At 35.7% G+C, this 13,738-nt stretch overlaps 1 protein-coding gene across 2 annotated transcripts in view; it reads right to left on the bottom strand.

Annotated features, from left to right (window-relative positions):
* The window catches only part of DEK1 (calpain-type cysteine protease family), a 20,767-nt gene extending 7,402 nt beyond the window's left edge, over positions 1 to 13,365 (bottom strand). For both annotated transcript variants that reach the window (XM_085705233.1, XM_085705232.1), the window contains exons 1-19: positions 13,027 to 13,365; positions 10,011 to 10,261; positions 8,233 to 8,415; positions 7,818 to 7,953; positions 7,381 to 7,511; positions 7,139 to 7,253; positions 6,037 to 7,051; positions 5,751 to 5,861; positions 4,414 to 4,472; positions 3,807 to 3,966; positions 2,369 to 2,639; positions 2,126 to 2,276; positions 1,936 to 2,047; positions 1,657 to 1,822; positions 1,491 to 1,561; positions 1,308 to 1,399; positions 1,034 to 1,196; positions 794 to 865; positions 33 to 410 (exon numbers count right to left, since the gene is read on the bottom strand). In XM_085705233.1, coding sequence (XP_085561359.1) covers positions 33 to 410; positions 794 to 865; positions 1,034 to 1,196; positions 1,308 to 1,399; positions 1,491 to 1,561; positions 1,657 to 1,822; positions 1,936 to 2,047; positions 2,126 to 2,276; positions 2,369 to 2,639; positions 3,807 to 3,966; positions 4,414 to 4,472; positions 5,751 to 5,861; positions 6,037 to 7,051; positions 7,139 to 7,253; positions 7,381 to 7,511; positions 7,818 to 7,953; positions 8,233 to 8,415; positions 10,011 to 10,261; positions 13,027 to 13,154 — 3,765 coding nt within the window. In that variant the 5' untranslated portion in view covers positions 13,155 to 13,365. The remainder of the gene's footprint in view (positions 1 to 32; positions 411 to 793; positions 866 to 1,033; positions 1,197 to 1,307; positions 1,400 to 1,490; positions 1,562 to 1,656; positions 1,823 to 1,935; positions 2,048 to 2,125; positions 2,277 to 2,368; positions 2,640 to 3,806; positions 3,967 to 4,413; positions 4,473 to 5,750; positions 5,862 to 6,036; positions 7,052 to 7,138; positions 7,254 to 7,380; positions 7,512 to 7,817; positions 7,954 to 8,232; positions 8,416 to 10,010; positions 10,262 to 13,026) is intronic.
* Between the last annotated feature and the right edge of the window lie 373 nt (positions 13,366 to 13,738).

Here is a 13,738-nt window from a genome sequence, read left to right on the forward strand (position 1 = left end):
TGCATGCAAAGCAGCTACAATTGCCTTTTTACCTGTGCTTGTTCTGCCTTAGATGTCAAACCAAGCAACAAAAGCAAATAACCACCAAACTTATCCCACATGTAGACCCATTCAGTATCAATAGCCTCTTCTAAAGCCAGAATACGTGCATGAGCACACATTACTCTTCTGTGATCTACATCACTGGTTGGCTCATGGCGAAACGTGCTTGCATATCTTAATCTACTAAATAATGAACCTGCAACTAATTCTTCATTTCTCAAACGGTCTCTCAATTTCATGACATCAGCTCTTGGCAGCACAAAATTCCCTGCCCTATCTAGCGAAATGGTGGGGTCTCCAATCAAAAGGGCAGCAGAACTAGCCGACCTCTGTGGTGCGGAATAAGTTCCAGATATTGCATTTCTGGTCTGCAATCAAACAAATAACATGAACATTTAGTAAAACTTCACTAGAAATAGAAAGGTGATAGTCTTTCCAACAACAGTATTCAATAAAACAATCCAATTACAAAAAAAATCATAAAAACAAAACGAAAAAATTCTGGTATCAGGATCAAAGAGCACAACTCCAAATGTTTACAGGTTACTTATATTAATTGTCATGATATTGCTGGCCTAGACATGTGTTGCTAATTTTTGTTAATGCAAAGGAAATGGACAAGAAACAGAAGCAAGGACAGATGGATTGATCGAACTTAATTTCATTATAAAAGCAGACAGGTGGGTTGATCAAGCATAAAATGAAAAATTGGCATGGTATATCCTGCAATCTCATTGACAGATGTACAAACCTTTGTTGCTGATCTAGCAATTGCCTGAACAACAGTTTCCTTGCTGAGAAAATGTACAGCATCTTCCATCATCTGTACATTATAGGTTAGAACTTCAATAAGGGTTTTTTCTGAAGTAGTACGCACTTAACAGATTATAATGAGCCATTTGCTTCACAGAGAATCAGAGTAGTTTGAGTCCAATCATTTTAATTAGTAGTAGTTTGAAAATTCAATACTGGTCACAGTTATTTCTCTAACCTTAAGAGTTAGGCAGGGACGAGAGACAGCAAACCCAAATGAAACAACAAGTGTTACTGCTGATACAGCTGCACCAGCGAAGGGTGGATAAATCTTTAAACTGGCAACAACACCCCAGCCTTCTGTTGCCAGGGCAATCCCATACAGCATGAGAAAGGCAATACTGTAAATAGAAATACCAGCAATGGATAAATGAACTAATACATCATTAACACATAAAATTAAAGATTAAACATATAAAAATAACAGTCAAACTTTGAGCATAAGAGTTAACCTGACATTCTTTCCACAATCTGCATGAGCATCATACACATACACCGGCAAAACTCGGGGAGAATATACCACAATAGGATATGAAAGGAGAACCTGTACAACACAGAAAAATAACGATAAATTTTGAAAATGGTCGGAATTCAGAAACATGCTTCATATAAGGTTAATCAAATAAGTAACTCACTGTCAATGCCCTTCCAGCAAGAAGAAAAAGAAATAAAAAATACCCAACTGAAGCTCCAACAAATGGTTTATCTGAAAAGCAGAAAACAATTAATACAGCAATTGTAGATCAGCCAATCTCTACTAAAGATACAGATATCAATGCAAGTAATAAATTTAGCTAGCACCTTCAAACCATCCAACAAGAAATGCTGCCAAAGCCAACAGAAATGCAAAGAAGCAAACAAACACCATTTGTATCCGGCTCAAATAAAAATTGTTTGAAGCCCAGTGGTGAATTGCCCCAATTGCTAATACCATTAGGAGAAGAACCAAAAGAAATGCTACCCCTATCTGCAGTAATGGGAATTAAGATGTTCAGCAAAAAAGGTTGAAGAGAAGTGAAGGAAAGACAAGTATAGAGGTAAAGTTATTAAAGTCAACACAATGAAGAGAATTGCACTTACCGTCCAAGGCTTGATGACAACTATTAAAGCTGAAATACCACCAAACAGAAGCAAAAGACCAATCATAACAAAAATATATACACCTCTAGAAAGTTTCCAACCATCGTCCTTCCTGCAAATAGAAATTTTGAAAAACATCAGATACTTGTAGAAATGCAAAGCAACAGAGAGATAGTCAAGTTTTACCAACCACTTAAGCAATCCGCAGCAAAGGGAGAGCATTGCTGGAATGAAGACTAAAGGAAGCAAAGCAGCTAAGAAATCACCCTTTGTTGGAACTTGGTCATCCCTAGATTTGATAACTTCTAAGTAAGACACTCCACAAAATGTTACAAGGATAGCTGCATCCAGAAAGAGTTCATAGAAATATAAATATCAGAAGCTGGAACAAAAAATACATATATAGTTGTACACACAATGAGAAAGAGTATACCTGCAAATATTCCAATAAGGATAGCAGAAGACAGGGGGAACCTATATGTTGCAAACCATGAAATTATTGGAAGTACGCTAGTAACAACTAAACCAATGGCAGATGCCATAGCCCAGCCAATAAAAACGGATGATGTGTAAGGGGAAACCAAGCTTTTCTGATCAGTCCATCCCTTGTATCCTAAATCATCTAGAGGCCTTGCAGAAACTATTGCTCCCAAAGCCAGTACAGATCCAACAAATACCGACATACAAATAATGAGAACTATACCCTGTAAAAAGAAGCAAGACAAATTATGCATTGACAAGGAATTGCACTTCAAAAAGACGAGTAACAAGTACATAACACACTTCCTCTCAATTTGTGATTTCCTGAATTACATAGGAAGGTAGCAGCAATGCAAGTGTTGAATGAATGTCATGATAAAATTTTATAATAAAATTATAAATTATAAAAGCCTCTCAAACATCAAACCATTACTTAAGTACCACATCTAAGGACCCAAAACTAGAATAGGTTGCATCTAATATGATCGTCTACTAATAGCGATGGGGAAGGAACACCCAGAGCAAATTCTTAAGGATTGTTTTCAAGGGCATTGGGCAGGGCCTCAGCGCTATAAAGCTTGTTTGTTTTCCAAGTTCGTAATGTCTTTGAAATTGACACACAGAATAATTCCACAATGAAAGAAACTATCTTAGCAATTATGTTGTAAGTCCTACATACCTAGGTATTTTTACTTAAAGACTAGAGTGACATGACAAAACAGGAAAACTATCTGAATTACCTAACCTTTCTTCCTGTAAGTTAAGCATCTCAAAAACCACAAACACACACATGTAAGGCTAAATAACTGATTGAGGAAATACTGTTTTTTTAGGGGAGAATATGACATGCTAATTTGTGCATCGCATGCAGTTTAACCTATCATTCATTGAGAAGAAAATACTTCTAGTTATAATATTTTCAGGGTATTTTTACTATTGTGGAGTTTTTGCTTGTTATGTATACATTCTATTTCTTTTCTTAAGTCACACACCTTGCATTAAACATTTCAAGGACATGGTACCATTTCCCTACAATGATATTGGTCGAAAAGATTGATGCAAGTAATCTAGCATTTATATTTTACAAAAATGAGAAATAATATTCCAAGAATGTTTCACGCAAAAGAGAAAAGAGTCCTTCAAGGAAAAGACTATCAACATAAAAGATATAACAGATAAGAGAAAAAATTGATTATTAAAACAGTAAACAAGTCAAGAAAGAAGGAAATACATGGCCACCAAAGGAACTAATTATAGTAGAAAAATATGCATGTTGCAAGAAAAATACATATGTTCAAATGTTGTATCTAACGAACGAAAAGAAACGGATCTATTGAAAACATAAAGCACTGGACAGCATAATAGTAGGTGGGAAAGGCAGTTGCACTGACCTTTGTACGAGGAATGCGATCATTTCCAGCATTTTCGGTACAATTTATACGGGGAACCCAAAATTGGTAACCATTACAAATCCATATAGGAATAGCAAAAGAAAGGCATGCCACCATTAGTGGCACAGTCAATGACAATCCAAGGAGAACTGATGATTTGCTGCACAATTTTTACAGAATAATTAATAAAACAAAACACAGGCATAATCATTATTCATTATTATGTGTTAGCTGGACAAACCAGGAACTAAACTACACCGGATTATAATCATTTTGGCATTCAAAACAAAAACTGATTCAATTTCACAAGCAAAAACCTAAACAAATATGTATTACTAAATTATTAATATTAACACACAAAACCATGAAGTCTAAAATAGAATTCGGACTAAAAAGGTTTGGATAACATGAACAATTCGGACTATAATAGTGAAAAAATTTGAAAGTATTCGTGTAATGACAATAAGCAACTTAACTTATATAAATTGGATGCACATTAATGTGTTCAATTAAAATCATGACAAAAAAATGTTCTACATAAAAAATTTAGTAAAAGTGAGGTCAAAACTAAAGCGTATGAATGACTTTCAGGTATAGTAGGGCATACCTTAAAAATGAGAGCAATAGTCCAACACAGGTGCTGAGCAGCCAAGCAATGATACCATACTGAAGACAACAAATTATGAAGAGATGGTCAAAAATAATATACTACTGGCAATTAATATAAACTTCAAACAAATACTTTATCAAGCATCATCATGAAATGTATGTATGCATTGAAAAGAACAACCAAGATAAAGAAAGTAATCGAGAAACATGAAAAGAAACACGAGAATTAAATGAAACGACTCAATTGAGTTTCTTGAACGATAATTGCAGTAAACAACACTCCTGTGAATGTGACAATTAGCACCTAAAACAAACCATCCAACAGGGTTGCCAAAAGCATGATTTTTGTTAGAACATGGAAAGTATTGGGTAAAACCGAAGTCTCATATTAGCTAGAAATATGGTCTAGAGCTTACAATGCCCAGGCGTTTGGAAAAACTCAAGCCTCAAATCACAGTTGAAGCAATCTTGTGTGAATCACATGATGAAAGTGAGTGTGGGTTCGTTCCCAAACATCATAAGCATGGATACATTCAAGGACTTTGGAGAAGATCAAACACAAAAGAGTTGATTGGATTAAAGATGGGAACATTTAATCTGGTTGCTCCCATTCGAGGTACACAGAGCTAACCCTGCTTGCATTGCAATCTCCTTCAGAGAGGAAATGAAGTAGAATCGAAAGAGAAACCAAAAAATGATCTAATTGGTGAGCTTTAATCATCAGTTCGATGTGTTGGCACCAGATGAGGAAGTTAACTTTATCAAGTTTCACAAACATAAACTGTGAAAAGATAACTAAAGAACTTTACGGAACTGTGTTCAACAGTGATGCACTAATCAGAGTAGTGTCACCCAAATTCGACGGAGGGCGAGTAGGTAGATTTGAAGACAATATGCCATTTGCATCAAATGGCAAAATACCATTTGGGTTCAATTAGCAATGGATACCATTTTAGGCTTCAGAGAAAAACAGAAAGTGTGTTCTGTACATATTGAATTCATACAATGAAAATCAAGTTCAATGAAATAGGTACAACTCAGTATATATACACTGATCTAGGTCTAACTACCTGTGACAGCTATCTAACCAAGTGACAGCTAAGCCGGAGAAATAATACAGTAAATTGTACAGACAGATGTAAACTAATCGGGAATGTATTCCATCACAGAACAAAACCAAGAATGTCATAAAGCAATAGATTCCTATATTCTAAGTTAGAACCAATAATCCAGTAGAAAAACTGACAAAGCAGACATAAGTTAATTAAACAAGATAATAAAATTAATGATTAAATTCACACATTATATTCAATCCAATAATAGGCAACTCTATACCTTCCTTGGTTTTGATGTCATGGTGATTTCTTCCACCGCAAGTGATCGAAGGAAAGCCATGATAGAGCATATCACGGGAGACAACAATAGCACCGCTAAGCCAAACTCAAACTGCAAGCAATGAAGATTCATAAAACATCAAGATGAGCACATGTAATATTCACAATTACCATCCCAACATCAAACAAACAGAATAGAGACATTAGGCTTCCAAAAATAAGGTGCTTGTACATAATTCACTCGCACAAAACAAACCAGAAATAATCTAGGGAGAGACAGTATTCACCTGCTGGTGTGTTGCATTAACGATTTTGATTGTTTTTGGACGAAATATACCAACTGTGATGGTTTCAAGAATGAAAATAAAGCTAAACAGAACCCACGCTCGTTCTGGAGTACCCGTAATGTGATGCAATATAAGCCTGCACAACTGAAGCCATTTCTCAAGCCCATGTAGCCTCAGTTCTTCAGATAATGAAATCTGATTAGGCATAGCATTGTCAACACTAGTATTATCAGTATTTTCAGGATGATCTCTATCTGCATCCAGGCTACCTCTTTGTAATAATGCCAGGATAGTTGGATCTAACTCTAAACTTTTCTCTTTTAACATCATAGCAAAATTTGGATCCAAGCCTTTATCTTGTAATAAACTACTCAGCTCACGGTCACCTTGTCTGGTCCTTCTTTTCAGCATTGTAGCAATCCTAGGGTCATTCAACCTTTCTTGAAATGCAAGAGCCAAATTCAAATCCAATGGTTGTTGATTTGCAGAGTTAGATGCACTAGAGTCATTCCCTTGACTATCAAGGCCACTACTAGAACAAACAACCAACGAATTATTGTGATCCAAATTTCTTTCATCAGATGATATTCCAACTTCAGGTTCATGAGCAGCTGAGCGACAGGAGCTGCTGTGTAAGTGTAACGCTATACTTGACCTTCCACTATCAATGCTTTTGTCACTATTGATTCCGTCCGGCAAACTAGCAGTTTGAGACATGACATTATTCCAATTGCTCCCATCACCTGCAGCCAGACCCCTGCTAGCTTCAATGACATTTCCAAGATTACCAGCTTCAACACTACTGCTCCGTTTCATACTTGAGCCACAACCTTCAGAAAAGCTAGATGAACTGTTATGCTCCTTTCTACGAAAACCTTCTCTCAGGCGAACTACAGTGCTTTGTAAGGCATCTCTCCTTGCAGCTAATGGATTTGTAACCGATAAATGGCGAGAAACAGCAGCTCCTAAAAGTACACAAGCCATAACAGCATAACTGATACAGTGCCCCAAATACCTGCAAGAGAAAAGCATAGTCAAGTCAACAAACCATTAATACATGCAATGCAGGTAAAAAGGTCAAGTTTTGGATTAAGGAACTGACCAGTATTGCACTCCAAAACAAATAAGAAACACCCGAGATGTTCCAGCAATGAACAATACGGCAACACGACTATTAAGAAGTTGAAAACCATACAGGCAAGCTCCCATATTCCAGTCTACATGACAAGAAGTTTACAGAAACAGTAAACAAAAAACCAGAGATAAAAAGTGCATAAGAATTTTCCCTTTTGAGATAGTACAAAAATTAATATAACCAATATCAAGAAGGGCTGATTAAATCACCAAGAATAATAACAGCAACAGATGTGATTGCTCCCAGCCAATTTTCCTCCTTTGCCGTTAGACCATACAAGATGGAGTATACTAACAGAACAGATAACGAGCCAAGATAGAGAAGAACAAGATGGGAAGCCCTGTCAAGAAAAAGAAAAGCAAATAACTTAAAAAGAAAGCTTAATGATGTACACATTTTATCCGCTTAAATGTTTGAGAAGCAATATTAGATATTCAACATTCAACCATTGTCAGAAGAATAGGCACAAGTTATTCAAAACAAGGTAATAGATCCATCAATAAACTGATTGGAAGGAGGGGATAAAATTAAGAGCAAAAGCAATACATTCCTGACTAATTGCTAATACTGAATGCTATTTTAAAACCTTAAAAGTTATTTGTCTCCATTATGATAGTCCAAACTGAGAGCAAGAACAAGAACAAACCTTCTAGATTGTCGAGGATATAATTCATTTGGGTTTGGTGGTTCAGGCAAACAAGCCACAGGACCCACCTCAATACCATCAGAATAAGCAGATTTGTAAGCGCTTCGCACATATTCATCCACATCTAAGCCATTCCCTGCATGAGCAATGGTAATAAGAAATTTTCAAGTGACAAAACAAAAAACAGACTGAAAGCAGCATGTACAACAGGAAACCATCTATTTCAGTCTCTATACATTCATTACAGTTATAATTATTTCAGTTCCAACATGAGTGTTTTCAATTTAGTGCCTATACATATACAATCATGCTTTATATTATCGAAAAATGAGTAACCTCTATAGCTACCTATATTTTAACCTTCAATAATAATTTGGATAACAATTTGTAAATGAAAAGTGATTCAAAAACATACCATTGAATACCATTCTGCAAATAAATAGCATGTTGATTGCTAAAGCAATTGCTGACACTCCAAAAAAGAAACCAGAAGGAGAATATCGGTCGGATGCCCGTGACCCAGTTGTGACATATACTGCACAAAGCTCATAGGCACAAAGTAGAGCAACAGCTAGAAGAAGCAGGATTGCAACAGCTCCTGCCAAAGAAAAATGAAGACAATTTATAAAAATTATTAGAAGAGTCGATGCAAAAATAAAACTAATAAAAATTGCTCCTTCGGCATATCACGCACATCGGATAAGTAAACACAAAACCAACGCAATTAAAGAGCAACATAGAACAATACATGTGTGTGTGTGCCGCAATGAGGACAAAGTTTCCCATCAATAGCTTTGTCCAAGGACCTAAACCAATAACAACCCTGTAGCTTGTTCAACTATAGGTAAAATAAGTTCCATATCACTGTGACTCCTTATTTATTTCCTAATAATCATGCTGCTCTCTTCGAATCAAGTTTTCTCAAGGGAACATTCGTTAATCAGATCTACATTACTTGATGCCCAAAACAGCATTCTAAACCCGCTAATAGTACATGCACTGGCTTGGCTGAAGAGGTAGGTGCATGATGACTCATTCTGATACAACAACCCCTCCTACTCTAAACCTACCAAATGAGTATGACCTTCCCACTTCTCAAAGAAAATAAATTTATCCGGTTAGTGATACTTTCTTCCTATTTATGCTTAATTAAGTTCTTATTTGTCTTCAACTATGAAAATGCATCTTTATTGTCCTCACATCTGTTCTTAAGACTACAAATGAGGCATTTCCTAAAGATAATAGAGACATGCAGTGCTTGAAGACATGTCCGCTCAACAATTATTGGAGTAAAGACCAAGCCTCAGACCCCTAGAAACCCTAGAGATATGGCCTAAATAGAGGTTATAAAGCTACGAAAATCCTCACCTTAGTAGACATTTTGTGAAGTTGAGTTAAGGTCCAAAATCTAAGATAGTATCAGAGCTTATCCTAGAGCTGAAGTTGGGCTTTCAGTATTGTCCAGGCACCAGATTCAATAGCCCTAAGCAGCTAAGTGTGAAGAAATGCATCGGAGAAAAGCCCCATTCTCACGTCACCAAGAGATATGGCTTAAATAGCTTATAAAGCATTGACACACTTCATAGTAAAGTTCCCACCTAGAGATGTGGCTAGTCCCATATTATTCAAAGAATCTCCATTCTCTTTTAACTTTTTTTACACTCAAATCATATCGTTAACATTGTACCGAAGTGATACCATCCTCTGTAAAATTATCACGGCACTCTTTGTAGTAAAGTTCTCAACTATGGAATTACTTGATTTTGTATCCTATGTTATTGTAGACTCAATTGTTATCCCAATTTTTTTGGCAACTCCACAACCGCTCATCGGAGCATCCAGCAACTTTTATGACCAAAATTTCTCTAAAACCACATCGTATTGACTCCTTATTTCTAACATGGATCATGCCAAATTTGTCACCATAAAATCATATGCAGCTGCAGTTTTCCCCTTTTCTTTTGAAAAACATGCATCACCATCATGTCCAAAGGCTGTGTATTGCTAAAATGGTGGAAAATCGTCCAAGAAAACAACCATCAATAGTAATGGCAGAAAAAAAATCTCTATTTAAGCTTCGGTATTTAGAAATGTTGGTTTCAAATCAAATACAGTATATGGCGTATATAAGCTTAAACTTGTGAACAAGACACAAAGCTATGTTAAAAAACAAATTGTCTAGCAAATACATACTTGAGCTTTGCCACTGGGTTCTCCACCACAGCATAATTGAATAAAATGCCAATAAGAGAGCAGTTCCAGCCATTATTACAGCCAAACCAATCAGATGTCGATCCAATATTACAACCAACCAGGATCCCCAAATGATAAGCACAATAATTGGAGAAACAACAACAGACCACGCTGAAAGGTTCAGGAAACCACAGAGCAAATGGAGTTGAGGCCCTTGCAAGATATTTGGCCATTTCCGAGCAAAGATCCAGCTGTAAATAGACACAAATAAAAACATATATATGTAAGAAAGGCCAAATCAACATAAAAAATACAGAGAACTTTAATTGCATTATTAAAGCAACACACAACAACTGGGATTCCTTCCCAAATCAATACATTTTATAAGACAGAGTCATTGGTTTATCAAAAGTTAGACCCATTTGTTTACGTCTTACGAAAGGCAATAAAGTAGAGTACCAGGCTAACGACATTTGTTATGTTCAAAATTCAAAAATTCAGATGTTATCACAAGGTTCAAAAAATATTTTGAAAATAATCATATTCAATCATATCAAAAACGGAGCTTCATTATCCAATTTTTGGAACAGCTATAGAGATTCCTGTCAAACAAAGAAGGTCGAATCATGGAAATTTAACAGGCCCGAGTTATGAATGGGAAATTTTGACATCTGTATTATTTTTAGGTTCACAGCTTGATTTCCTATTGAAAATTAATCAATAATTATCAATAAAAACTTGGAATTGCAAAATAACCGAACAAACTACCGCAAAATGGAAATTCATTAAAAAAAACTAAACATTTAATTATTTTATTAATCAGCTTTCTTTTAGAGGGTTCTTTTTGTTATCTTTCTCATTGATAAAAAATTTACCACATGGCTACTTGACCAGCAATGCCACATAGGACTGAATGCTTATCAAGTCAAAGGTTCAATTTGAAAGTCGTAAGAATGATATGAACAGCAAGATGGCCAAGCAAAGGAGGGAGACGGGATAGGATCAGGAATTAATGCAATAGAGAAAAAAGGGTAACACCAAATATCAAAAAGGTAGTAGAATTTTGATTTAGGTGATTTAAGCATGTGTAAAGAATACATATAGAAACCCCAATAGGCAGAGTAAATCGTATGAAGGATGGTCAAATAGTTAGATGTAGAGAAGCCCGAGGAAAACTAAGGGTCCAACCCTTTAAAAAGAGTTTATAGCTGCATAGTTTGTCACTAGACCTGATTTACAATGTGACATGAATCACTTGATGGTGTAGTTAGATCCATCTGATCTGACCACACCAAGTGAGAACAGGCTGTGGTTGCTTTTTTTCCGATTAAAAGAATTACGTACTAGACAACAATAATCAATATTTCTTCTTTCTAATAATACATATGAAAAGAGCAACAAAAATTACTATGAACAATACATAGTTGTTTAGTATTTTTACCGGATAGTCTTTTCTTCATAGCTTCATAGGTTTTATAAAGGGTGTTTATGGACCAAACATGCTATGGGGTTGCATTATTTTGTCGAAGGAACAACTATTGAGAGTTGGAGTTATTAAGAGAAGGCTTGTGAACTGTCTTATACCTAACACACCCCTCACTTAAGAGCCTTGGACTTTATGGATGTATAATGCTTAGGCTCAACTTCTTATATTTAGAAGTGGGAAACAAGGATCAACCACGTAACCACTTGGTCGTAAATGCTCTAATATCATATAACCCTATCCGATAAGCCTCCCAAAACCCGATACTACAATAATTGTTGCTGAAATTTAGAGCAAGCAATGGAATGAAAGATGAGTATCATTGAGAATTTAATTGTCAATAACTCAAATGAGTCTCAACCAGCCAAATACATAGATGTTACATTTTCGACAATAATTTCTTGTTCACCACAGAAACAAATTGTGAATGTTATTCCATTTCGGATGTAATAATTAACACAAATCGCATCTTCGGACTATAAAGAAGTGTATAGCCTCAAATTTATGACATTTGTTAATTATATTCCTTAATTTCGGTTATTATTTCTGTGGACCATTGGTAATTAAGATACCAACAGCCATAAATAATAAAATTACAAACAAGTAATTTTTTTGAGACTTTCCATAATGCTATTCAGTTAGTACAAAAAATTGGTAGGCTGTAGCTGCAAAAGGGTGTCTTATATAATGTTCATAATTATATCCAGTGTTATCAATCATGAACAGGCGTAGCAGCGACCCAAAAAATGATATAGCAGGATAGCCTCTATGCTTGGAAGTTTTATACATAAAACTAAATAACTTGCAGTGACCGACAAATGAGGAGGTTGAAAAATGAAAGCAGGTGTGAAACAGGGTGAAAGAAGAGAAGTTTAGCTCTGGTGTTTTTTAATTGCAAAATTCCTAAAATACACCAACCAAAAATCCCCAACGTTTTCTCACATTCTTAGGTGTGGCACTATCTCACCATGACAACCGGCATTAGCAGTTGCTACACTAAACTTCTCCACAACTGTGTATCCTGTAGCAGCCAAGAGCCCCTATAGCACCACACGCTATTGACTACACCGAGTATATCGCATCAAATACTTAAAGGTGAGGCTGCTCTAGCCTGTGGCATCTATCCCATTAGTGAATAGTGATACCCCTATTTTCAAAGCTATCAAATAAACATTGTGCATATCTTCATGTACAACCCCAGGATTACAAATCATCAAGCTCTTCACACAATAACAATTTCCCATGACACACAAAGTTCAAAAAACGCGCCAAATCTAAGCAACTATACTTTGCCTAACATCGAACTAAAAAAATCAAAAATTACCCTTTCAATTTACACTTCTTTCCTAAACAATATGTCGAAAAGGGCAACTAGTTCAGTAATTACATGGCATTGAAACAACACATCAACCAATGCAAGTAAAATTAAACCCATTTCAAAACAAGTATGAATTAAATTAAGAAGCATATGACAAAATTAAATAGCATTAGCAGCAAATAATGAGAATTAAAGGTTAAAGAAGAAATGAATACCTATAAATTCGCCAGGGTCTCCAATTAACAGCCCAAAGAATGGAGAAAGAAGAGAAACCCAAAACGGAGAAGAGGGACCCACAAATCGCGGAAGAAAGAAGAATCCCATGGTCACCCCCTTCTTCCATTTCTTCTACATACACCCTCTCCTCAAGTAGTAGAACTACGCATGCAGTTACGATTATGCATGTGAAGAAGAAATGGGGTTGACTAGATTGTTGTTGTTGAAGAGTGAAATGGGTTTGAAGTTTGAAGCTTGAAGCTAGGGTTTGAGAGTGAAGTTAGGGTTAAAAATGGAAATGAAAAAAAGAGAAGAGAGGATAATTTTGAGATGAGAGTGAGGAAAGAAAAGGGATTAGTAAGTAAAGAAAAGAAGATTAAAACCCTACAGTAGTAGCAGTAGTACTGTTGTTTGTTTGTTTCTTCTGTGTGTCCTCTTCCACACTATGCTCATCTCTCTCTCTCTCTCTCACCAACTATATCAAATTCAATTCAACTATACACATATATTAATTCAATTATAATTTTATCTTTTTCTCTCTCTCTCTCTCTATCTCTTTTGTTTCTGTGTGTGTCTAAATAAGTGAGGAACGCAAAAATATTGTTTAATGATATTTATACAGACCATGTGCTACAAAAATGGCCAAATTGTTTTTTTTTATTATATTATTTTGGGTATAGTAGAGGGCCGGGCCGGGCCAAAGCCCAAAAA

This window comes from Medicago sativa, chromosome 4 (genome assembly GCF_051527215.1).
Source record: "Medicago sativa cultivar Bolivia chromosome 4, Bolivia_mono, whole genome shotgun sequence".
Taxonomy (NCBI): domain Eukaryota; kingdom Viridiplantae; phylum Streptophyta; class Magnoliopsida; order Fabales; family Fabaceae; genus Medicago; species Medicago sativa.